Source organism: Lolium rigidum, chromosome 3 (genome assembly GCF_022539505.1).
Source record: "Lolium rigidum isolate FL_2022 chromosome 3, APGP_CSIRO_Lrig_0.1, whole genome shotgun sequence".
Lineage (NCBI taxonomy): Eukaryota > Viridiplantae > Streptophyta > Magnoliopsida > Poales > Poaceae > Lolium > Lolium rigidum.
In genome coordinates this window covers 145,769,190-145,794,565 of record NC_061510.1, presented here as the reverse complement: position 1 = coordinate 145,794,565, position 25,376 = coordinate 145,769,190, and the positions used below count along the sequence as shown (strand labels likewise).

The 25,376-nt window shown below is 45.9% G+C and overlaps 2 protein-coding genes, 1 long non-coding RNA gene and 1 other non-coding gene across 7 annotated transcripts; 1 reads left to right on the top strand and 3 right to left on the bottom strand.

Moving 5' to 3' along the window:
* Positions 1-892: 892 nt before the first annotated feature.
* On the bottom strand, positions 893-7,139 carry LOC124702456 (transcription initiation factor TFIID subunit 9-like). Its single transcript, XM_047234600.1, has 2 exons — positions 6,831-7,139; positions 893-1,569 (listed from the first exon to the last, which is right to left on the bottom strand). The coding sequence occupies exons 1-2, from the start codon at positions 7,137-7,139 to the stop codon at positions 1,216-1,218; spliced, it is 663 nt and encodes a 220-aa protein (XP_047090556.1). The 3' UTR covers positions 893-1,215.
* A 130-nt stretch (positions 7,140-7,269) lies between these two features.
* TRNAS-GCU lies at positions 7,270-7,351 on the top strand. Its single transcript has one exon. It is a non-coding gene; the product is annotated as a tRNA-Ser (tRNA).
* A 1,437-nt stretch (positions 7,352-8,788) lies between these two features.
* Positions 8,789-12,179, bottom strand: LOC124702455. 4 transcript variants are annotated; one of them, XR_007002500.1, is made up of 7 exons: positions 11,862-12,179; positions 10,915-11,402; positions 10,730-10,777; positions 10,064-10,450; positions 9,862-9,938; positions 9,169-9,283; positions 8,789-9,075 (listed from the first exon to the last, which is right to left on the bottom strand). It is a non-coding gene; the product is annotated as an uncharacterized LOC124702455 (long non-coding RNA). The 4 variants fall into 4 exon arrangements; XR_007002499.1 differs by having other exon boundaries at positions 10,915-12,175; XR_007002502.1 differs by having other exon boundaries at positions 11,002-12,175.
* A 5,062-nt stretch (positions 12,180-17,241) lies between these two features.
* LOC124698364 (60S ribosomal protein L27a-3-like) lies at positions 17,242-17,931 on the bottom strand. The gene has a single exon (XM_047230847.1). The coding sequence runs from the start codon at positions 17,881-17,883 to the stop codon at positions 17,437-17,439; it is 447 nt and encodes a 148-aa protein (XP_047086803.1). The 5' UTR covers positions 17,884-17,931; the 3' UTR covers positions 17,242-17,436.
* Positions 17,932-25,376: the final 7,445 nt, after the last annotated feature.

Below are 25,376 nucleotides of genomic sequence, written 5' to 3'. Positions count from 1 at the left end.
GCTAGTAGAGTTGCTCTAAGAGAGCACACAGATCGGGGGAGCTAACATGCATGATATCCTACAATAGGTTAACACCGTAAGCATGAATCTGAAATCCTACACTGCTAGCAAGAACAATGTTTAGGATGATACAATGGTACGAACTACACAAACAATCGGCAAGCATGATAATCGGTTGCGCATCATATAGCTACACACTCACTAGCAACAAAGCACATCAAATCCATTTAGATCTACACAAACCTAAGCTACAAGGTCAAAGGTTTGAGATTCTTGCAGCCACCAGAAGAGCATCTAGCACACAAGTTGGTGAAGAGGAAGAAGTGTCGCCGATGACCGCCGCCGCCATGATCCTGGCCTCTAGGGTGTAACCGGTGAAGAAACTCTTGCCTTGTCCATGGATTACAAATGGTGGAGGAGTTCGAAGGGGGAAATGGTGATTCAGATTTGAGCGGTGCCGCACCATCTTCAGTCCTATCAGGCCTACCCCGGAGATGCTCTACTCATCCACAACACGGACCGTGTGGAGGACAGACATGCATGGCTGGACTTCATGACGAGCTACAATTCTACAAACACGCCCGTTGCTGCGCCGCGTCTGTTCAGGCAAGGACCAACATGAGCGACCTGTAGAGCTTCAGTTGCTGCACACGTAACACCCCAGGCCCCCGTCGATATTGATCTTCAGGCAGTCGGTCCTCTCGTCAGGTGGCCACCATTTCTCAGTCTCACTCACGCCACATAAACAAATGAATTTCTCAAAGGACATTGACATTTCAAATTGCTTGCAGAGCAGCCATAGCGAAATATCTTGACTTCAATCATAAAAAATAAACAAGCCCTACTATTATACTTTTATCACACAAGTAACAAGAAAAATAGGCCATTTCCAAAAGAAGAAAAAAAATGCATGTTAAGCCCAATCAAAGCAAATAAGATACGCAGTATATCAATTGTTTGTGTCGCAACGTCACACAGTAGGAACACTGTGATCGAGTATTCAAAAACAACAAGGGCACAGTCCAAGTTCAACAGGGATACATAATATACAAAGTAAACAAGTTTACAATAATGAAAAAAAAAACTAATTAACTTCACGTGCGCAGCTACAACATACACTACTTGTAAGGCGGCTCCTTTCCTGAAGCATCAGCATTTCCTTGGTGAAATAGGAGGGCGTAGCCAGAAAGAGCGATCCCGGCAATCATTGTCCGGTTAGCCCATGTTCAACTGATCAATTGTCATTCGAGGACGCTTTGCAGCTGCGGCAGCTACAGCGTTCAGTTGGAAAGAAACCCTCTGGCTCTGGGTATGTGGCAGAGGCTGATGTTGCTCGTTAACCCTCTGTTCTTGCGAATAGCTTGGATTGGGATTGGAAGGTGTTGCGTTCGCTTCCTCGTTGTCATCTTCTGTTTCCTCAACCTGAGTTGGCGGCTTCAATGGGGGTAGGAGTTGGTAGTTTTGGCTCAACAAAGTGTCCTGCTCAGGCGGCAGAGGAATCGAGCCAGGTGGAGCAATAGACTTGGGCAGTGGGATTTTGTTTCGGCTCCGTGCCAACTCAAGTAGAACCTGTGAAATCAGAAATGGCTTGTCATCCTAAAGAGCACTATGCATAGAGAGTGTAGCAGTACGGACAACTCCGGTCTAAAGAATCTAGCAGCTGCAGTCCCTTCTATGCGATTATTTGACTTGACCCATAAACAGTACCAAAATCTACCGGAAGTTATCGATAATACACATAATATATCTAGAGAATGAGCCAACTAATAAATAAACTGAGCACCCTTGGTTCTAATTTGAATTTCCAACAGTAAAACAGTTGCTACAGTACCAGCAGTATCTATACTAACAAAGAGAGGGTATTAATGTCTTACTTGATTCTCAAAGGTTACACAAATGAAACCTAAGATTTTGGACCCTTCAGCAGATAATAAGCATTCAACTTTCCTATGAAGTCATGGACTCAGCTGAACATTCCTTGCAAGACAGACTAAATGGAACTCTAACTCGTCAATCATTCTGCACCCAGGGATGTAAATCCCTGCACTCCTTGGTTACCCAGCAAACTGGAAAAGGTTCAGTATATTCCAGCTTCCCAAGGATAAAGGAGTCCAGTGTTGTCTATATGTAAGAAACTCATCTTAGTCTTAGTGGTAGGGTGCTAGAGTACTACTTGAGCTGGATTCAAATACCATATCCCCTCCTGTTTATTCCCTACAAGTGTGAACAAAATAACATTTCACGAACTGGAGGACTCAAAACCGCGATCTCTGGTGCAGATTGGGGGTGTTGTGAAGTGTATAAGTAGATTCGGGGTGTTGAAGTGTGTATATGTGGATTGTCTAGCCCTTTCCCATCAGTTCCTACTTTTGGTTGCATTGGCTAGTGCATGAAAGGTTGACATGGTAGGATCTCAAGTTCGAGTCCTACTGTCGTAGCTTTTGCAACTTATCCTAAAATTGTTGCTGACCCCCCTTTGTCAACGTATAGCCCTCTTTAGTCATACGTGGGTTTGTTCTTCTATTCACGTGTTGACTTTCTCCTGTCACATGTGAGAGGGGGTGTTGTGAAGTGTATAAGTTTATTGCACTAACCCTTTCCATCAATTCGTACTTTTGGTTGTCATATGTGGGTTTGTTCTTCTATTCACGTGTTGATTTTCTCCTGTCACATGTGAGAGGAGGTGTTGTGAAGTGTATAAGTGGATTGCACTAGCCCTTTCCATCAATTCGTACTTTTGGTTGCGTTGGCAAGTGCATGAAGCTTGACATGGTATTAGAGCCCAAGGTCTCGAGTTCAAGTCCTAGCTTTTGCAATTTATCCTAAAATTGTTGTTGCGCCCCTCTTTGTCCTCGCATAGGCCTCAGAGCCTCAGGAGACTTTTCTATTCACGTGTTGTCTTCTCTTCTCCAATCACATGTGAGAGGAGTTGTTGAAGTGTGCATATGTGTTTTTATTCAATCTGCCCACCCTTATTTGAAATTCAATTTTTTCCAAAAGTTTCTCTCAGCCAAGAACCAGCAGTGAACTGAAACACTGACAGCACACATCATTTTCTGTATCGAGATTTTTTTTTCCAGGGCACACCGGCGCATCTTCTATTGTACTTAATTGCTTATTTTCTCAATTGGAGTCCACAATAATTGGTCCCCCTGGGAGGTTCAGAAGAACAACCAACCCTTGATCTAGAGTTTTTTTTTTGGAAACGGAGGCAAGAGCTTTGCCCCAATCTATTAATTAAGAAGAGATTGCCCAGTTAATTAATGGAAAAACATTACATTAAAACCACATTGTGCAACTTCCCAACCATCAAGTTAGACCAACCAACTCTCCCAACCTCCTACAACCGCAAAACTATGCTCTCGACACATCAATCATCACATCGCAAAGAAAACCCACAATCGAAGGTAGAAGAGTTGCTGGCATCTGTGTCCCCGGGGAAGTTGTCATCACAGTCATAGAACAAATCCTTCTACCTTCAATGGGATACCTGATACCTTCACCTGTGTGAAACCACAATTGTGATGCTGTTTAGTAACCACTGTACCTCCTCCCCTGCTAACTGAATGCTACAGAACACAGCTTGTACGTTTGTCGTTGCCATGGCCAAAGCAGCAGTAAGGGCTCACAGCTATATGCGCGAACTGACCTGATGGTCATCTGAAGATCAACAATGTTCTGCACAAGGTCTGATATAAATAGCTGCACTTGCTGCTCGGTATTCAGTACCGCAGCAAGGGTCTGCGAGAGGAGTTACGTAGGGTTCTTGCTATCTACTGGTGGCGTGGTGGTGGGGTCTAGGTCCTGTCAGACTTGTAAAACGTTATTTCCTTCTTCAAGCTTAATGAAATGACACGCAGATCTACTGCGGGTTCTCGGGAAAAACTACCGAGGGTAGGTATTTAGGCCCTGTTTCATAAAGTAGAATTTTTTTGTAGGAACCATGATAATTAGAAAACCCTTTCTCCATCCTCCAGTTACTGAAAATCGAGGGTTTACAATGCAATCCTACTCTACTAAGACAAACATGTCAGCTGATTTGAATTTATAGTGTTAGGTTACATCTTCAAGGTTAGCCGCAAATCATCTGCAGCTATTTGTTTCAGCCAGCAGTCCAATTTATGTTTTGATTGGAGGATGGTGATGCTGACAGTGCAGCATGCACAGTTGTCATGGTTGTTGTTGCTGTCGTCAACTCTGGTGGCCCTCCTTTCAGGTTGTGGCAGGAAGGGTATATCAACTGACTTTGGAAGGCCATAGACTTTGTAGACTCTTAACATGCCTGCTGAGGTTGGCCAAGTCTGGGCGTACTGTTGCCAACTCCTTGTGACCTCAGCAAGGCTCTCCTTCAGAAGCCATGTATGTGGTCGTCGGTCTTGTACCAAATTGAGGACGGCAGCAGATGGATTTATAGAACTAGTCAACTAGCTGTGTCTGATCCGTAAGACTTCCGACCATGAAAGATACGTATTCAACTTTCCTAACAAGAAATGGACTCAACTTTCGAAACAAGACATGGGCTCAACTGAACTTCCCTAACAAGACAAGGACTAACTCATCTTTTGTAATTCCTCTCCCACTTCTGGAATTTCCGCACGCCATCTGCTGCTAGTTGCATGTATCATTCTTCTGCTGGATTAAGATACACAAAAAAGGAACCCACAACACATCTGATGGTGAAAGCTTTATATGTTCGATAACTGTCCCTAAGTGACATGCTCCAGCAAATTCAAGGTGTACTTGTCAAGAGTGCTCTCGACGGCGGTCATCCTAAGTTACTGGTATCTCGTGCATATGCACAAGCAAGTCTAGGCATTTAGAAATATTAAAATGGCATTCAGAATCGGATGCATGTATTATTTGAAGAGTTTTCTTGATTATTCATCAAACAAGGGTGTTTAGTTAAAGCTGGCATGCAATACTAGCTACGTGAAGCCATTGGTAGTTTGCTTCATACAATTATACTCTACCAGAGTAGAGAAAGAGGGCACGCCAACCGGAAAAATATCTGTCAAAATTGGTGGGGAGCAAAGGCAGAGAGCAAAATTGGAGATGCTGCAGCCTAAGATCGATGTCATTTCGATTGCTATGACCCTCAGGAATATGTAAAACGATGAAGTCAGATTTTTGGAAATTTATGGCGTTGCGTCAGCAAAGGCCATGGTGAGATTTAAGGTGTAGACCATTTCTGCATCTGATACAGTCACCAGGGAAGCCTTTGGAGGAGGATGGAAGTGTGACCTGTCGAGAGAATAGCGAGAATCCAGCTGCACCACCGATTATCCAAACCACGAGGGCTAAAAATGAGAATAAGGCCAGACCAGTTAACTGAACCGAAAACTTTCCTGTAACCAATTCCGAAGACCTTTGATGCAGGGACACGGCACAGAGGTACCGTATCAGTGCAGGATACTGCACCAGGACAGGGATACGCGTAACCCGGAGCATCTCATTTTTCCGAATTAAAATAAAGAAAAAATCAGAATACAGCTAGAACATGCAGGGGACACCTCCGGGATACGTACGGGCCCCACTCGATCGACAGCCTGTCACAAGGCCTACTCGTTGGATGATAAAACCTAATCGCCTGGAATCCCCTCGCTGTCACCTGCCAGTTGCCACATCGCGACTCGCGAGGACTCGAAGTTTCAGCGCATCGTGAAACTCCTTGGCACCACCGGCAGCGCCTCACAGCTTGTCTTCAAGTTTTAGTTGTTCGGCAATCTTCGGAGAAATTGTACGCAAGTAAGATAAAAGCTCTTTGTTTTTTTACTTCCACGCAATTATTTAGGGATTTAGGGGGAACGAAGGGCGTCTAATTATCTATTTTCTCAATGTTAGGGAATGGCGCATAGGTCAAGCATTCAATCCTCTATTGCTCGTTCTAGGACTGCGTCTGTTGCTCGTTTTGGGACTGGGTCTGGGAGTAACATTGCTGATGGGTCCGAGGAGAACTAGTCTACCTATTCTTTATACCGCCTATGATTTCATGTTACAAGATACGACAGGTGGTAGTGATTCTGGTCATGTAGGCAATTCAAGATTTAGATGCTAGTTTTATCATGGAGTTTGCGCAGGGAGTAATTCAAGAGTGAGAGCACATCTGTTGAAGACACCGGGTGCTGGAGTGAAGATATGTACCAAGATTTCTTATTCTGTTCTTGAGCAACTTCGCAAGGAAGATGGGTCATCCTCATCAAATTGGAGAACATATTCCTTTTTCCGTAGCTTGAAGAGAAATAGGATGGCTACCAAACAAGCTGAGGATTAGTGCTTGTGCACAACAACTTGTGTCTTAAGCATCTGAAGCTTGATGCCTTGGCTTTCAACTTAGCAAATTTATTTCATATTTCGATTCCACATTATCCTTATTTAATCTGTAATGCCCTATTGAATTTTTATGCATTCTTTTACATATACTCGCCGTATCCCCATAAGTCTATGTTCAGAAAACACCGTTTTCGCATACCCGTAATTCCGCATCCTCATAACATGTAACATAGCTGAAGAAGATGGTCCGTGGTTTGGGGATATGGCAACACCACAACGGATCGGCAGCATAAACATTGTTCTCGGATATTCATTGGTTATATACTTATATTGGTCAAAAGTAAATTCATCATTATTACCAAAATGCATAGCACTAGCACAAAGCATGAGCACAGTCCAAGTTATGAAACAGACTAGGGTTGCTGGGCTAGATCATGGACACCAATCCGTAGCGAAAGCTAAGATTTTTGGCTATAAAATCCAGGACGAAGCCGCGAAACCTAGTAATTTTCCGTATTCAACGAAAACAAGCTAGGGTTTGAGGAGGATTGGAGGGGTACCTCGCGGGGCGGCGGCTGCGAGAAGGAGAAGTTGACCTTGGCCTGGATGGCGAGGCGAACGTCGTCGGCGTCGAGCTGGACCTTGCCCGCGTGGTCGGCGTAGACCTGGGCATCGCCAAGCACGTCGCCGACGTAGCGGTAGGCCAGGTCCAGGAACTGGTGCACGACGCGCGGCTCGTACTCGCCCTCGCTGAGCCCCATCGACCGGAGGAGCTCCCGAATCACCCGCGCGTCGCGAGGTTCGTCCGCGCCGGAGGTGCCCGCGGCCGCCGCCGACGGAAGAGATGGCCGCCCGCCGCCGCTGTCCATGGTTCGCTGGGGGCTGGCTGGTGGGGTATCGGCAAGTCAGGCACTGTCCTAGGTGGAAACAGTCGACTATATGAAGTCTACTTTTACACAAAGCTATACATACGACTGTTCAGAGTTTACATCAACAACCGACGCTTTGGCCGAGTGGTTAAGGCGTGTGCCTGCTAAGTACATGGGGTTTCCCCGCGAGAGTTCGAATCTCTCAGGCGTCGAATTTTTTTCCCTTTTCCCACGTTTTCTTCTATCCTTTCCTAAGGGCCTAGCGGCGCGACGCATTTTCCCACCGGGACGATCCATTTTTTGAACTAGTAAAAATGCCCGTGCGTTGCAACGGGAAACAAAATTTTGTGTTTCGAAGATACACAAAGTGAGATTCACAATGAGTCTGTTGTCACCTCGCCGTTTTACTAAATTTGTGGTCGTATCATCAGTCCGCCGAATTCAACAGAACTCTCCGTTCATACGATTTCGAAAATCATGTTTGAATTGCATGCTTAATATTAGGTTCTCTAAAGAAATGATAGCTAAATCAGAATATGTAATTTAATTAAACACATTTTGTGTGATCGGTCCGCTTGATTATTTCACTTGAAACATATTTAGTCCCGCTAAAATTAGCGCGTAGAATGTCATTATATGGTCATTAGCCCGGAGAACGTTATTATATGTGCCGATTTCCCTCCAAAAAAGGAGCCTCTCCTTCCCTTTCGCTCCGCCGCTTGCAGTCCCACCACTTTCCCTCCCCGGCACCCTGCACTCCACCACGCCATGGCACCGAAGAAATTCATTGGCCTGCACATAAAGTTTCACAAACAAAATTTAGAGAATGTGTAAAAAAGATAAACAAAAAGTCTTGTGAATAGCCATATTAGAGCATAAAAAACATCTTATTTACACAAGCCCAAAAAGTTACTCTTTTTCTTAAACTTTATGTGCACACATAAAATATTTTCATATACACACAACTTTTGTTTCCAGAATGTTTTGACATTTTAAAGTGCGTTTTAGTAGCCAAAGTGGATTTTCGATTGGTCTCCTCTTGCATACACATTGCACTGTACATGTAAAATACCCACATAATTTGCATGTATATACCTTAATTGCGTGCGCCTAATTTTGACAAAATATTCAAGATAACTTATTTGCTAGCGAATGGCAATAAAGAATGCCCCCATATTTTTCATAAGTATATTAACTCAATCACAGGTATTTTCTCATCCTCAAATAAGTACTCTCTGCGTTCCATTCTATAGTGCCTATAGTTTTTTGCCACGAAAATTATCACAAGAGTTTTCTTTACACAAGACCCCCTAGATTAACGATTTGAGATCAGAGTAAAATAAGGGAACGGTAACTTCCGAAATTAACATAACAAATCCCACAAATCTCTCTGGTTGACTCTCCATATATGTGCAGTCAGGTTATATTAAGGAAATAAAAATATTGCTTCCTAAATCTAAGGAATCGTTGGGATAATACATTAGGAATCTCAATTAATTGTTTCCTTTTTGTATGGATTTTTTTCACGCATGTCGTGTGGGAACTGACCGGTAGAGAAGGTAATTGAAAAAGAGCCAAACTACAATCTTATATTCTGAAACAAATGCCAAAAATCTATAGGCATTATAGAAAGGAACGGAGAGAGTATATAAGAGTGTACTTCTATCTTCTCAATGCACTTTGAAGTAACAAAAAATATTTATCCCTCATCGCACGGAAATCAAACTAATACTCTCCTTTGTATACGCATATATTATCAGAGGTGAAAGAATTAAGAGAAAATAGATGTTGGTTTGCATCTTCCCAATATAATTTTCTCTCCTTTGTCCACTTATTTGTCACAGGTAGTTCAGCAACACTTTCAGGCCCACCATTGCTTTGCTCCAGTGTTTCTACTCCATTCCATATTGATTCAGCATGCAGCAACAAGATACATCTTCTCACAATTAAGCAATGATGATTAGTAAACCACTGTTACATGATTGTTGCTATCAACATGAAATACAAATCAACTGAATGAAGGAATTACCACTATGATAGTTGTATTTTTTTCCCTCCAAATGTTTACAAACATCTATCAGATCATCCGCCCCGTCCAGTGCTCTGCTCGAGTGTTATTCTACTCTACTCCACATTGATTCAGCCTGTGGCAAAAAAATGCATCTTCTCACAATTAAGTAATAATGATGAGTAAACTACTATGACATGCTTGCTTCTCAAAATGGAATAAATATCGACGGGATGAAGGAAACAAGAGAACAGAAACAACGGGAAAGTAAATACTACGGTTTTGCATCACAAAGTTGGCGTGTGAATTATGTAGGTTTATCATAACCTAATTCCTGCACAAGTCTCCATCACTCAAAACACAGTTTTGACTTATAATAACCCGAACTAATCATGGCGGAGGCCAATATTTATAGACCCAATAATTGCATAAAGAAGAGAATTCAAATAACGTGTGATCATCTAAAGGCATGTATTTAAATGGTCTTGGATGCACACTATAAACATCTTGAGTGGCATAGAAAGGGCCTAATGGAACCCGATGATGAGCATACAATATAAACTTGTTTCTAAGGGAAAAAAAATTGTCAACATAAGTTCTAACACAAGTGCACAATGGCCAGTTTACAGATTATTATTGTAGAGTTATGCAACTCAATTAAATGTACGAATGGAACAAATATTCAGAAGGATGGAAATGTGCAAACTGAAGTACTTAAGTCAGAGGTGCCCATTCATAAGCATAAATAATGAGAGAAGCATCTTCCTGCCCCATTGTCCCCATGTTCTTTGCTGCAATCAGATATGCCCCAGTTATTCGAGCTCAGTACTAAACAATTGCTTTACATCTAGTACTATTAAGTTAAATGAATAAGAGAATGTGTGCAACAGCAGGGATTTGCAGTGTGTGTCTGTACCTGATAATGGAAGCAATCGCCAAAGTCATGTGGTGTGACAAAGAAATGATCTGCCACTCCGACCTATTCCAGTAAGGCCATTTCATCGAGATCAGCTCGCTGGCGCTGCGCATCATTCACAGAGACTTGAATGGCAACGGGAGACCCGATGGTGTTAGATCACAGGTCGGGTACACGGGCGTGTAGAACCAATCAGCCTCCTCTAGAATGGAAGTTCGCACCGCGCTCGACAGCAGGAACCGGTGCATGAAGATCTCCGTGGCGAACATGTGGTTCAGGCACCTAGGGTCTTTCTTCAGCAGCTTCTTGTTGTACTTTCCGGGGAGATCGTAGATAAACACCTTGAGCTCCCCAACAGGGTCATCTCCAGCACATCACCAGCGCTTCCTGCATTTCAATGGCCACATGACACCATTAGTTTTGCCAAGAAACAGAGGAAAGAATATGCCAAATTTGAGAACAGGGTCACATAGCACTTTGGTTGAACGGATTGTATCATAGGTAAGCAAGGTGCAAGCCTAACTGATAAATGTCATTATTGCTCTAAGCAATCAAGCAATATGTACTGACTACATCGACAAAAGTTTCAATAGCATTAGGGTTTGCAATAAAATATGGTCTGAATTGAACAAGAAACTATATATATCATTTGGGGTAGGACATTACCAGGAACTACTCCCCGACACCTTTCTGTATAATCCGTTTGCATATAATCTGAACCAGGACATGTGATTCAGGAAGGAAAAGTGCAACCACAACCAAATCAAACATGAAAAATTCCATACTGTAAGGTGCCAAAAAAATGATTTCTTTGGCATCTTTCCCAGATGAAGGACACAAAACAGCCTTACAGAAATCAATCAGTTCGCAGGCCCCCTGTTCGTTCATCGCCGCTGCTGCCATCCACGGGATTAGAGATATGAGGTAAGTGCTAGCACCTGGGAAAGTCGAGCCATGCCAGGATGGGAGAGTTGCCGGGAGGGCGGCCGTTGGTGGGAGAGCAGTGGAGCCAGGAAGACCAGCGGCGCCACTCCAAGTTGTGGATTTGCACACGTAGCGGACCTCCAGCTCCGGAATGTCCAATCGTGAGGTCAAAAGAATGTTGTAAACAAAAAAGTTTCGAAATATCAATGAACAAAATTATAACTAACAGGTCGTAGTTAGCAGTATCAAGCAATATTTGAAAAAAAATGATGCGGAAATGGAAGAAAAGTAGTGAAGGACAAACCTTCGCTACAATTAGAGTAACCCGCAGCCGCACAAATCAAGTAGCTATCTATCTAGATGTAGGATCTTATCAGATGAGCAGTGAAGGATGTATTATCATGAGATTCTTGATCTGTCAGAAAGTTTCTTAATAAATTTTCAGCTTCCTAAGTCACCCAACACAACACATCTTTCAGTTTCATGCCCATTTGGCTAACAGCTGGATTTGCTAATTCTTATTAAATTATAAATATCAGCCAGGAAACCAACTTGAGATTAAAGTATCTCTAGAAAAGTGCCTCGATCCCTCAGAAGAAAAATATAGATGCAGCGAAGTGGCAATAATATACCCATATACAGTACTAATGAAACTGCATCTAGTCTAGAAAAAAATGAAAAGGAGTTGCCAGTGTTGTATAGTGACTCAATTCAATTTTCGGATACAATGTAGCATGTACTGTTCTACTAACAGCCTAGGTTGTTCCACGACTGGTCAATAAGAATAACATCGGGAGGAAAAAGACAAGGACAAAAGCTAGGAAATTAGGACCAGCGCTCAACGGATCTACACAGGGCAAGCATGCGTACTCACCGTGAGAAACGCTGGGAAGAGTAAGTTAAGCCAGGACCTAGATGCGATCCAGGCGTGCATCGCTTCCAACCCGAGGTCGAGTAGCGGGAAGGCAGCCTGGACCATACGCTCCCAGGAAGAGCAGCAGTCCGAATGCGAACAGAGCCGCCACAGGGTGCAGACCACCCAGCGGCCGCGCTATCCACTCCGCCGGCCTCCACCATCCCATCAGCAGGTTCTCGCCGCCGCCCCCCACCGCGAGGCCGGGATCGACGTTCTTGCCCTTTTCGCGCGGCGGCGGGCATCCACGGACCCGTGAGGAGTTCAGCTTTGGATACGGCTGGGGAGGGCGGGCTGGGGCAAGAAGACGGCTGAGGGGCGGCGGGGCTGGGGAGGGGAGACGAGATCGGCGGCTGCAGGACCTTGGGCTAGGGTTCAATCTGAGGAGGTCGGGGTTGACGGGAGGGGGCCGAAGGTCGGAGGACTGCGGGTTCTATTTTCCAGCACGTATGAGGGACCTAAATGCAAAACTGTGGGCGAGGATTGACGAAGCGGACGACGGACGACGAAACGTATCGTATCGTGATGGCACAATAAGGAACCAGTTTAGTCTTTTTAAGTAGTAGAGATTGTAACATAGTCAAACTTCCAAAGTAGTACATATAAATGCAATAAAACTATACAAATTAGATCTATATGCCTAAACGGGCCGGCATCGTCGTTGCGTCACTCCGCCGCCTCTCGCGCAGCCGCTATGGCTCGGGGCGCGGCCGCGCTTGCAACGCGCTCGCGGCGTCGTCCTTGAGCATCTCGAAAGACTTGACGATGGCCCTCTGCTCCACCGCCCTCTCCTCCGGCGTAGGCGCATCAGGGTCATCGGAGGACCAAGATATCTCCGAGTCGGAGTCCTCTGCTGCAGCAGCGACCGCCAGCCTGCGTTGTTCCATCTCGGCGTCGATCGCCGCATGGGCCGCCCGCTCCTCCTGTGCTTCCTTCTCCGCTTCAGCCAGGGCCTCTGCGTCCCTGACCGGGTGGAGGAGGTCGGTGCTGTCTTCGGAGTCGAACTCCTCGTCGGAGCTCGAGGCCGGGGGAGGTGGAGTGGGAGGTGAAGGTGGAGGTGGAGGCGCGGCAGCCTGGCCGCGTCCGGCGCTGCTCATGGTGGATCTGCTGGAGGCTGAGCAGAAGCGGCGCTACGACAACGGCGGCTAGGGTTTAGTGGGGAGGAGATGAGATGCTCGCGCCCCTGTTTATATAGGTCGGAGGCAGGGCGACGGCCGCGCCACGCGTGGCATCGCCATTACTACGTGCGCAGAGGTAGGCGACGGCCGCGCGGCACGCGCATGCCATTTACGCGGCCGCAGACTGCCGAAGCGACGCCTCGGTGCCAGTACTTGCGGAGAAGACGCATCGACGCTGCGTCACTGCCTGGTGGGCCAGACAAAACGTCCGCCAGACGCGAGTGGATACTTTCTGCGTCCGCCAGAGACGCATCCGAGGCGCATATTTGGGCCAGGTTTGCGTCTCCGCGGACGGCTCGGTCACTTTGCGTCGCCCCACTAGAGAGGGTGTCAAACGTATTTCCGGACACGGCGGACACAAACGGTCGCTCAGCGCTAACAATGGATATAGCAAACTGTTCTCCACCACTCGGCCCATGTGGCACCTTTTTTTTCCCCAAGAATGCGTTAATATTTTGCGTGTCCACCGGGAAACATCAAATCATAGTCAGTACCCATTTGGGGGTTTTGGTGGAGGAAATGTTCACACGTCAGCGTCTGCACCAAATTTTACCTTAAAAGATGCTAACCGGCTCATAGCCCCTCAAAAATAATTTTTGTCTCTTCTACTTTTTCTGCACCCACCTACTTTTCCTTTATCTACATGCATGTGCTATTGTAGTCGGGCTATAGGGGTTAACGCTGGGGGACACACCTCTCAATACCACGTAGCCCTCTGTTGGCGTGCTCCATATGCTTTTGTCAGCGTTGTTGCCGGCCATATTATAGGGCTCGCTGGCCACACAGCATGGCGAACTTCCATAGCTCCATCTCCCCGTTGATCTTCCTGCAAACTTCTCTCTACATGTAAGTCAACGTCTCGAAGACTCCACTATTACGCTCCAGCCACAAGGATCGTGCCACTAGGATGACGAGCGCGCTCACCTCACACATGAAAGCAGAAGGAGAGCCAGTGGCCACCAAGACCAGACGGCAAGAGTTGTTGTGGCGTTATGTGTGAGGTTTTGTAGTCCATAAGGCCTTAGGCACTCGTGCCTTGCACTTTGCACCAGTGAGAAGGATGATATCAAAAGAGATGGAGAACCTACAAGTATGAGGGTTGATGAGTGCAAGGGAGGACACGACGAGTCAAGCTTTGATCAAGCAAAATGGACCTCGACGAGAAGAAGAAAAACATAAGCTGGCGAGATGGTAATACGAAGTAAAAGAGAATGAGGAGGGGAGGTACGAAAATAAGGAGAAAGCACAAAACCGACTTTAAGGAGCGTAGGCAGTGAGACGTAATTCTTTAGTAGAGAGTGCTCTAGGAGGTTGTGTGGATGATGTTTTATGTTGCTTTTGACTACGTTTTGTTCATGCATTTGTATCTTAAGTTGTGTTTAAATTTTGTATTTGAAAATTTCACATTATTCATTTGAATTACTCCGTTATATTATATTATTAAGTCATGCTGAGTTTAGAAAAGTTTCACTAAAAATATACACGTGTATATGATGAACGAATATGGAGGATAGGAATGTCTAGCGCCAGGTATGATTGTTTTTTTAACTCCATCACAATAGGAAGCTATCGTTTGTACAAGTAGTTCTTTTGGTATTTTCATAGAAAACGAAGCTTTAAACAAAATCCGAAAAATGAAAGTACCGGCTTTAAACAAAGCTTCACACAGGAGTTTTTACATAATCAACTCATCACACCTCAGATGAATGCACACCAAATCGTGTGAACATGCTCAAGTTGATTTGTTGTCATTATCCCAGAATTTAAATAAGGACCATGGCAGAACATCTAGAGCCAATTGTTCACATCAGACGCTGGATGGTGTACTCTGTAGTCTCCAAAAAAAAAAAAAAAACAGTAGGAGGGAAAGTCGATTTATGGATGGAATCAAATACTTCCTCATACCGGTTTATGCCCATTTGACCTCAATTGCACTCCACCTGAAGAAGAGCATCAGAATCATCAAGCATGAGGGTGGTGGAGACGAGCAAAGAAGAGGAGGATCGGAATCATCAAGCGTGAGGGCAGCCGAGACGTGCGTGAGAAAGAGGGCGGTGGAGACGAGACACAAAGAGATAAACGGAAACAGGGTCTATAACGTGACGAAAACTTGCTTCCAAATCTAAAACGTGAGGGAGTATAATTCATATTTTATCAACCAAATGTTTGGTCAATTTTTTTTTCCATGAACTACATGTTGGTCTAACAAACCGTACGGAGGGAGTACGCGGTATTTACAAAATAATGTCTGCGTTTCTTGGGAAAGGTTACAGGAATCTGTAGCAGTGTGCCTATTGACCAAATTACGAGAAAATGATTTAAGGGGGCAGGAATTTTGAATAACTGGTGTTGGCTGTAACTTTACATTCGAGATAGAAGTACATAGCATCCCGGAAAGGAAAAAGTCCAAATTAAACCTTGAACTTGTAAGCTTTGGCTAAATCGAACCTCAAACTAGCAATCCCTGAAACCAGCACAGTGAACTTCGAGTCCCAGTCTACTTTAAACCCTACATCTGTTTGGCACACCGGGAATGCAACAATCCCGGCTGGGACAACTCTTTAGTCTCACTGACAATGCGGGCCTACTTGTCATATCCATCCCCCTCCTCAATCTGTGTCAAATTGGGAATTAAGAACGAGTTGTGGAGCGTGCGCTGCCGCTCCGAGGCCTCGCAGCTCGCCGCCGACCAGCACCTCCCATCGCTGGTGGGATACCGCGCGTCGCACTACGTCCGCTCCTTCCCCATCGACCCTCCCCTGCTCCTCCCCCATCCAGCACGCAGCCCCACTTGCAGGTCATCGGAGGGGGCGTGCGCGGGTCTTTCCGCGCTGGACGCAGGGTGTGCGGGAGCCGCGCAGGAGGTTGCCCAACCTCCGACTCGCACCTCTAGGAACCCGCACCTCCAGACCAAGGTATCTCCAGCATGCGCTGCAGGGAGCCCCGACCTCCAAACATATGAAGATGCTTCACCATCCGGCTTGATTGCACAAGCCCGGTGTCTGTCCCATCGTGCCGCCCCGGTGATAGGACCACCCGATTGTACAAGCGGTGGAGGAGATATTGGGGAGAGTGAGGCTAGAGGTGGAAGAAAGACATGACATGTGGGCCAGGTCTGTCAGTGAGAGGTATTGCTAATCTTATTTCAAATAAAAATTATAGACCGGGTTCGGGGTTGAAAATAGACTGGGATATGACAGTTCAGAGTGCCAATTACCGGGATTCCAAGTTTAGGGTTTGATTTAGCCAACAACTATAAGTTAAGATTTGTTTTGAACTTTTTCCTCCCAGAAATGAATTGTGACGAACATACAATGGAAAAACCAACTTGCCAGATACTACAGGTTACAAGGTAGCCACAAAAGTAAGCAGCAAAACATATTTCGACATTGAACACAAACGATGAGATTTTACATACCGTCAGCACATAAACCACATTCTTAGTAGGGATCAACAAATGAAACTGGGCAAGAGAACTACTTCTCGCAAGTAACCGAAAGCAACGGAAGCACATAAACCACATTCTTAGTAGGGATCAACAAATGAAACTGGGCAAGAGAACTACTTCTCGCAAGTAACCGAAAGCAACGAAATGACACATTGAATGGATAAACTGTAAAGAGCAACGAAATATCGGAGCCATTACTACTGAACGAAACATATAATGACAGTAAGTCAACATACAAGTAGCACTGTTAGGCAGCAACGACACAAAACTCAGGAGCCTGGACACCCTAATGTAGTCGAATTCAAGCATAGACCAGACAATAGTAAACAAGGAACTATTCAACTGATAATCTTCCTCCAAGGTTGATCAAACTACACTATACTAAAATGGATACTCAGACTAAAGACCAGACAATAGTAAACAAGTCTACTGAGAAAAAGGCAAAGTGGATTCGTGCGGCTCGCTGGTGCGGTGGGGGAACTAATCAACTGAATCTTCGTCCCAGGCACACAACTTAACATTCGGCAAGTAAAACGAAACCTAAGAACACAACATGCTCTAGATTAGCCAAACACCAATGCATTCAGACCTATATAAAGTAGCAATCACAAACTTGGTTTCCTATGGACACAAGGTGCACTACTGCAATGAGAGATGCAACGATGGTATCACTACTGAAAGTGAGCTGCAGTCAACATAACAAAGCAGATATATCTGATATAAACCGGCATTATAACTGAATCCAAAACATCTGATAAGACAGCACAGGTTCCAAGTAGCCATACCATACAGCAATGTTCTTAACAAAAAAAAAGTAGAGCTAAATCGAAGTTTTCAACACAAGGATTAAGAAACTAGTCCCATCTGCTCTCTCTCCTTCCTCTCCCTGCATCCGCCGGCCCTTACGTACCTAAGCGGTGAGCAAGACGGCGCCGCCCGCGGCCTTGATCTTCTTCTCGGCGATCTTGGAGATGAGCTTGGCCTTGACGACGATGGGCGTGTTGGGCGGGAGCATGCCCTTGCCGAGGATCTTGAAGTAGCCGAACTGAGAGACGTCGATGACGGGGGCCTTGCCGGGGGTGGCGGCGGCCTCGGCGGCCTTGTCGGCGGGCACCATGGACCAGAGGCGGTCGACGTTGACCGTGGGGCAGTGGAACCTGTTGCTGAGCTTGTGGAAGTAGCGCATGCCGACCTTGCCGAAGTAGCCCGGGTGGTACTTGTCGAAGAGGATGCGGTGGTGGTGCATGCCACCGGCGTTACCGCGACCTCCGGGATGCTTGCGGTGCTTGCCGACACGCCCGTGCCCGGCGGAGACGTGGCCGCGCTTCTTGCGGTTCTTCTTCATGCTCGTCGTCATGGCGGCGGCGGCCGGGGTTGGGGTTCGTCGGTTTGGGGTTTCGGCGGCGGTGGCTGGGAGGAGGGAAAGGAGGATGGCGTGGGGGAGGTTGTGTTTATAGTGGGCGGTCAGGGTGTTCTGGCCGTTGGATCGGATGCGGAGGAGTCGGATCTGTTTGATCTGGAGAATTAGGGTTTTCGGTGGAAGGGGCCGCCTGGGTACTTGGGCTTCTTTGAGCTGGGCCTATGTTATTCACTTGGTTGCACCGGGCCTTCTCTCCTAGAAGAAGTTTAGCTTGGGCTTTTCTTTCGGTAGCGAAAATTTCCAGGACAAACAGGTTCCTGGGCTAATGACATTTACATGACATGTTCTGTTGAGTGGACTGCATTTAAAATCCAAAATCTGTTTACTCAAATCAACAAAAGTCTCTCAAAAAATAAATCCACAATTTGGTTTCTGTGAAACTAAAACAAAAGGCATCCACGAATATCTAATGTTTCTAACAACGGTGGCATTTTGGGTGTTATTACATGTGATGTGACCCTCTCCACTAAAGTGAGGGACGTGATGTACTCCAGTTTTTCAACGAGTGAGAGTATCTCCACTCGCCCTCTCCAAAGCCTAATGTGGGCGTCTAAATTCTAGTCCAGCCCCCTAAAACTGTTTTTTAGCTTGTGTGGCCCAACTTTGCATCTGGCGTTTTCAGGCCGAACCCAGTAGAAAGGGAGCCTCGTGGGGGCGCCAGCGCGCCGCGTGTTGGCGGGAAAGACCCGGGAAGAAGCCGCGGGAAACGCCTGCATGGACTTGGACCCGCCCCATTAGCGTCGGCGGGGTCGTCATTCTCATCGCCTTCTGCGCCCGCCGAGTCGCGTCAGCGTTAATGCGCCTACTCGTCTTCAGCGGCGGTCAAAGGCTGCTCACCTGCTCGCCTTCCACGTCAAGTCGCGTCGGCGTTAATGCGCATGCTCGTCTTCAATGCCGCCTGCTCGTCTTTAGCGGCTGCGTTAATGCCCGCCAGCCGGCTTCCTCGGCGCTATATAAACCGTCGTGCGCCTCCCTCGCCGCGCATTCCACCTCGCCTCTCCTCTCCAAACCTCCAAACCTCCACCGTGTCGTCCTCCTCCAGCGCCCCTAGCCGCCATGGACCACCAAGACCGAGAGAGGGAAGACGATGCCGCCAATGGCTTCGGCCGGTGCTCCCTCCACATCACCGAGGCGCGCGCCCTCTGGGACGCGCGCTACCCCGTCCCGCCGGACATGCGCTGTCCGAGGGGTGGGCGCTCAGCCGCGGCGGTCTGCCGACTCCCCCCGTGCCGACGGGGACCGAGCGGACGAACGCCATTTACAATCATTTTTGGGACCACCTCACGCGGAGGAGCGCAACGAGCCCAAGTGGTCACCGGACAACGACAACGCGTGGGACATTTTCTTTGTCCGGCAGCGCGCAAACCGCCTCGAAGCCTACAACGGCAACGGCGACGCGTCGTCCAACTACAACATCGTTGGACAGCGGCGGTGGTGGAGCACGCCCGGGAGGACCCTCGCGCGGGTCCTCCACTACATCGACGACTGGAACAACCCGCCGCTGCAGATGCCACCACGGCACCAGCAGCTGGCAGCGCCGAGGCAACGGCGGCCAGTGGGTGGCACCGATCATTCTCGTCGCCGCACTCCTCCTCCTCCTCGCACGGGTCCTCGACGCATGGGTCGTCGTCGAGGTACTCGCCCTACAACACAAAGTCGCCAAGGTTCTTGGCGACGGTGAAGGATGAGCCGGTGGAGGTTGCTCTCTCTCGCAGCCATCGCCATGCTTCTCACGGCGCCCTCGTCATCCGTGACCCCTCTCCGCCGCGCCAGCGCGAGTGGACGCCACCGCCGGAGTACAAGGCGGCGGTCTCCATCGTCAAGGCGGAGGACGACCCGGAGGAGTTCCCTGGGCTGCGCCAAGCCTAGCTAGAGTCCTTCGCGGTGACAGATGTGTTCCCGAAGCGTGGAGCGCGGCGGAGTACCACCGCGAGGAGGAGAACCGCCGCCGACGCCACGGCCTCCTCATCAACCTCGACGATGATGACGAGGTTGTCTCGTCCAGCAGGTCGCGCGGAAGGCGCGGTGACGCCGACCATGGCTGCCGCAACTACTTGCCGGAGCCGAAGGAGGAGGACCCCGGCGACGGCGAGGACTACGCGGCAGCGATGTACTGCCGCCTAGGGCTAGGGCGCGGCAACGGCAGCGGTAGTAGCTAGTTTTTTTATCTATATGTTTTAAAAATTTTACAAATATGAGCTAAATATGACCGAACTATCAAAGTATTTACTTTTTCATCGAATTTTGTTATGTTTTAAAAAATTAATATTTTGTATAGGGGCCACGACTGGCAGCTGTCCGGCCCCTATTTTAGTGTTACCGCCGGCGCCCTCGCATATGGGCCTGAAAACGGCTGCGCCGGAGCCCATATAGGGGAGCCGAGTGGAGATGCTTGATACGTCCAAAACGTATCTACTTTCCCGAACACTTTTGCTATTGTTTTGTCTCTAATTTATGTATTTTGGATGCAACTAACACGGACTAACGCTGTTTTCAGCAGAACTGTTCTGGTGTCTCGTTTTTGTGCAGAAATCCAACTTTCAGGAAAAACCTCGGGATTTTGACGAAAGGCCCTATTTTCCCAGAATACTGACGGAGCCAGAAGGACAAATCAGGTGGAGGTCCGAGGGCCCCACACCATAAGGCGGCGCGGCCTAGGGGGGGCGCGCGGCCCTATGGTGCGGCCCCCTCGGCTGGCCTCCGACGCCCTCCTTCGGACTATTTATCGGTCTCGACCTAAAAATGCACGGAGAGAAGTCGAAGTCGCCAGAAACCCTCCAGAACGCCGCCACATCGCGAAACTCCGTCTCGGGAGCCAGAAGTCTCCGTTCTGGCACTCCGTCGGGACGGAGAATTGGAGGAGATCATCGACATCATCACCGCCAATGCCTCTCCATCGACCAACCATGTTTCCCCCATTCATGTGTGAGTAATTCCCCCGCTGTAGGCCAAAGGGGATGGTAGGGATTGGATGAGATTGGTCATGTAATAGCATAAGATTGTTAGGGCATAGTGCCTAGTGTCCGTAATTGGTACTTTGATGATATTGTTGCAACTTGTTATGCTTAATGCTTGCCAGTAGGGCCCGAGTGCCATGATCTCAGATCTGAACATGTTATTATTTCATCATGATATTCATTATTTATGGTCTTACCTGCAAGTTGTATACACATGTCGCTGTCCGGAACCAATGGCCCCGAAGTGACAGAAATCGGGACAACCGGAGGGGATGGTAGTGACGTGAGGATCACATGTGTTCATGGAGTGTTAATGCTTTGCTCCGGTACTCTATTAAAAGGAGTACCTTAATATCCAGTAGTTTCCCTTGAGGCCCGGCTGCCACCTACTGGTAGGACAAAAGATGTTGTGCAAGTTTCTCATTGCGAGCACGTACGACTATAATTGGAACACATGCCTATTGATTGCTTTGTACTTGGATACCGTTTTATTATTATCTCGCAAATGCCCTGCTATGATTGTTACATGAGTTTCTCTCATCCATGCAACGCCAGTCATCCGTCCCCGTGCCTACGATATTTTAATCCTGTTGTTTACTATAATCACTACTGCTTGTCTTTGTTACTCTGCTGCTATTATTTTACTACTGCTACTGCTATAAAACTGTTACTATTGATAAACTCTTGCGAGCAAGTCTATTTCCAGGTGCAGCTGAATTGACAACTCCGCTGTTAAGGCTTTCAAGTATTCTTTGTCTCCCCTTGTGTCGAATCAATAAATTGGGTTTTACTTCCCTCGAAGACTGTTGTGATCCCCTATACTTGTGGGTCATCAAGACTATTTTCTGGCGCCGTTGCCGGGGAGCATAGCTTTATTTGGAAGTTCACTTGGATTGATATTGTTCGCTGCAAATTCTCCATCATGGGTAAAACTCGCGATACTAAGGTTGCCATATTACCATCCACTACAAGAAAAGGTACAACTCTGAGTACCTCTGCTGCTCTTGATTCACCATCTGTGATTGATAAACTTGTTTCACCACCACAAGCTTCAAATGCTGGTACTTCTGCTGATTCTGAAAACTCTCATAATATTGATAATGTTTCTGCTGTGCTTGATGATAGTGGTTCATTGGGATCTTTTCTAGATGCTACAATTGCTAGGTCTAGACAAATTGAAAATACTGAAACTCCTAATGTTACTACACCTGTTAATTCACCTGAACTTGAATACTCTAGTGATGATCTTGATGAAGATTATGTGGAACTTGATGATGATTTTATTGAAAAATGCAATGCTACTACTGATGCAAGAAAAATTAAAAAGTTGCTTGCGTAACATGTCATTAGATATAAAGCTGTCTCCCGATCCTAAATTTGCCACATCTCCTATAAACATTAAGGATAAAGATTATGATTTTTCTCTTGATCTATCTCATATAGCTATTGTTGAGAAAACACCCTTTTGTGGTACTCGAAAAAGAAAGTGCTGTTGAACACATGATTGAGTTATCTACTCTGAGTGGTTTGTTTTCTGATGATGTTAAGAAGCGTACTTACTTTGTTGCTAAAATCTTTCCATTCTCATTAAAGGATGACGCTAAAACTTGGTATAATAATTTGCCACCTAATTCTATTAAAAGTCCAAAAGAATTGCTTGATGTTTTCTTCCGGAAATACTTTCCTGCTAGTGCTCAACATGCTGCTTTGCAGAGAATTTATAATTTTGATCAGGGAGATGGAGAGAAATTGCACGAGGCTTGGGCGAGATTTTGCTCTCTTATTAGAGCCCTGCCTGACCATGATTTGGAAAAGCATGATTTACTTGATATATTTTATAGTGGACTAACCATTGAGTCTAGGGCATACCTGGATAGTTGTGCTGGTTGTGTTTTCAGGAAAAGAACTCCGGACGAAGCTGAAGAATTATTGGCTAAAATAGGCCGGAATCATGATGATTGGACTACGCCTGAACCAACTCCAACGCCGATACTGAAGAAGAGGGGTATGATTAGATTGAATGATGAAGATATGAGGGAAGCTAGGAAGTCTCTTAAGGAGAAAGGTATTAAATCTGAAGATGTGAAGGATCTACCTCCCATAGAAGATATATGTGAGATAATTCCCCATTCATCCATGATTGAGGTAAACTCCCTTCAACGCTTTACTAGAGAAGATATTCCGTATTCAAAACCTCCTGCACAATGCTTAGATGAGTTTGATAATTATATTGTTAAGCAAGAAAACTTTAATATAAGAGTAGAGAATCATTTAATGGAAAATTCTCGAGCTATTAGTGAATTGCATGATATTGTGGAGAGAACCTCCAATGATGTTAAGATGCTTGTTAAACATTTTCATATGGTTCAAACTCAAATTGATCAACTCACTAAAGTGCAAAATGACTTGTTAGGAAATAATGCTAAAGAAAAACATGCTTATGAGGTAACAACTAGAGGTGGTGTTTCTACCCAGGATCCTCTATATCCTGAAGGACATCCCAAAAGAATTGAACAAGATTCTCAACGCATTGAACCTAGAGCTCCTTCTAAGAAAAAGAAGAAGAAACATAAAAATGTTGTAGAATCCTCTGAACCTGTTAATGATCCTAATAGTATTTCTATTTCGATGCTGAAACCGAAAGTGGTAATGAACATGATAAAGATAATGATAAGAATGATACTCCCGATAAAGAAGAGGTTGAAGAAGAACACGAAAAGCATGCTAAAAATAAAAAGTATACTAAAGAAGATTTTATTGCTGAGAAACATGGTAATGAAAGAGAACCTTGGGTGCAAAAGCAAATGCCTTTTCCTGCTAAGAAACTAAAATCAAAGGAAGAAGAACACTATAATAAATTTTGTGATTGGATGAAACCTTTATTCTTGCAAATCCCTTTGGTCGATGCTATTAAATTGCCTCCTTATTCAAAGTATATGAAAGATATTGTTACTAACAAAAGGAAAATCCCCAATGAGGAAATTTCCACTATGCTTGCTAATTACTCTTTCAATGGCAAAGTTCCAAAGAAGTTGGGCGACCCAGGTATACCTACTATTCCATGTTCTATTAAGAATAATTATGTTAAAACTGCTCTATGTGACTTGGGAGCCGGTGTTAGTGTTATGCCTTTTTCTCTTTATAAGAGACTTTACTTAGATAAGTTGATACCTACTGATATATCTTTGCAAATGGCTGATAAATCTACTGCTATTCCTGTTGGTATATGTGAGGATGTTCCTGTTCAAGTTACTAATAACTGCTTGATATTAACTGATTTTGTTGTGTTGGAAATGCCTGAAGATGATAATATGTTTATTATTCTTGGGAGACCTTTTCTTAACACCGCAGGGGCTGTTATTGATTGCAATAAAGGAAAGGTTACTTTCAATGTTGATGATAAGGAGCACACCGTCTATTTCCCCAAGAGGATTGAAAAAGCATGCGGAGTTAATACTATTTCTAATGTGAGAACTATCAAAGTGGGAACTATTGATTGTCCTATATATGAGCCTAAAGAAGAATATCAAACTCTTGTGATTGGATCCATATAAATACAATTCAAGGTAACATGATTGATTTGAGGTTTATATCTTCATATGCTATGTAAAATTTATTTGGTGGCAAGACTTGATCAACCTTGTTAACAAATACTTTTTATATGCATAGAGGAGGTAAACAACATCTCTTTCTTCCTCCACTTTCTCTAGTTGCTGTAGCACCTTTATTTTTCAAAGTTCCTTAGTCATTTAGAGATTTTCAAAAAAATTCCTGGCCAATAATAATAAACTTAATACCCAGAAATGTGCATTTTTCAAAGTTTTCAAAAATTCGCGAAAATTACACCGTTGGTCCTATTTTGTGACGAGGCACCTGGGAGTACCCGAGGATGACCTGTGGGGCACCACAGGGTGCCACACCACAGGCCGGCGCGGCCAAGGAGGGGGGCGCCACCACGTGGTGTGGGCCCCTTCTTGCCCCACTACTTCATCTCTTTCTCCCGAGCATCTTCTCTCCCCGAAAAAACTCGAACCAACTTTCTCTCACTCGCGTTTTTGCTCAAGAGCTCAGGATTTTTCGATCTCTTTGCTCAGCCCAGATTTCTGTCTAAAATTTGGCACATTTGCTCTCCGAAAAGAAATGAAGAAGTTCAAATTTGGAGAATTGTTCAAGAAGGGAACAACCAGCACCGGGAGGCCTTCTAGGACCGCCACCCAAATTAGGCGGTCGTACAATGAGGACATCATCGCGCCTAGCTTCGCGCCCGAAGAGGACAATGGGGCTCCTAATGCTTCATCCTTACCATGTTATGATTTTCTGACAAATGCAGGGATATTGGATGATTTCTTCACCCTTGTCAACAGGGCGGGCTTAGCCACCTACGTGGGAGATGAAAGGGAGCAATACTACATGCTCACCAAAATCTTCGTCGAGAGCTTCAAGTTCCAAAACACGCAATATGAGCCGACTGTT

Bases quoted from the DNA above. Each gene is read 5' to 3' on its own strand.
- LOC124698364 (XM_047230847.1), bottom strand. From the start codon at position 17,883: ATGACGACGAGCATGAAGAAGAACCGCAAGAAGCGCGGCCACGTCTCC.
- LOC124702456 (XM_047234600.1), bottom strand. From the start codon at position 7,139: ATGGACAGCGGCGGCGGGCGGCCATCTCTTCCGTCGGCGGCGGCCGCG. The intron at 1,570-6,830 runs GTACCCCTCCAA...CTGATTTCACAG, and splicing joins CGCAGCCGCCGCCCCGCGAG to GTTCTACTTGAGTTGGCACG.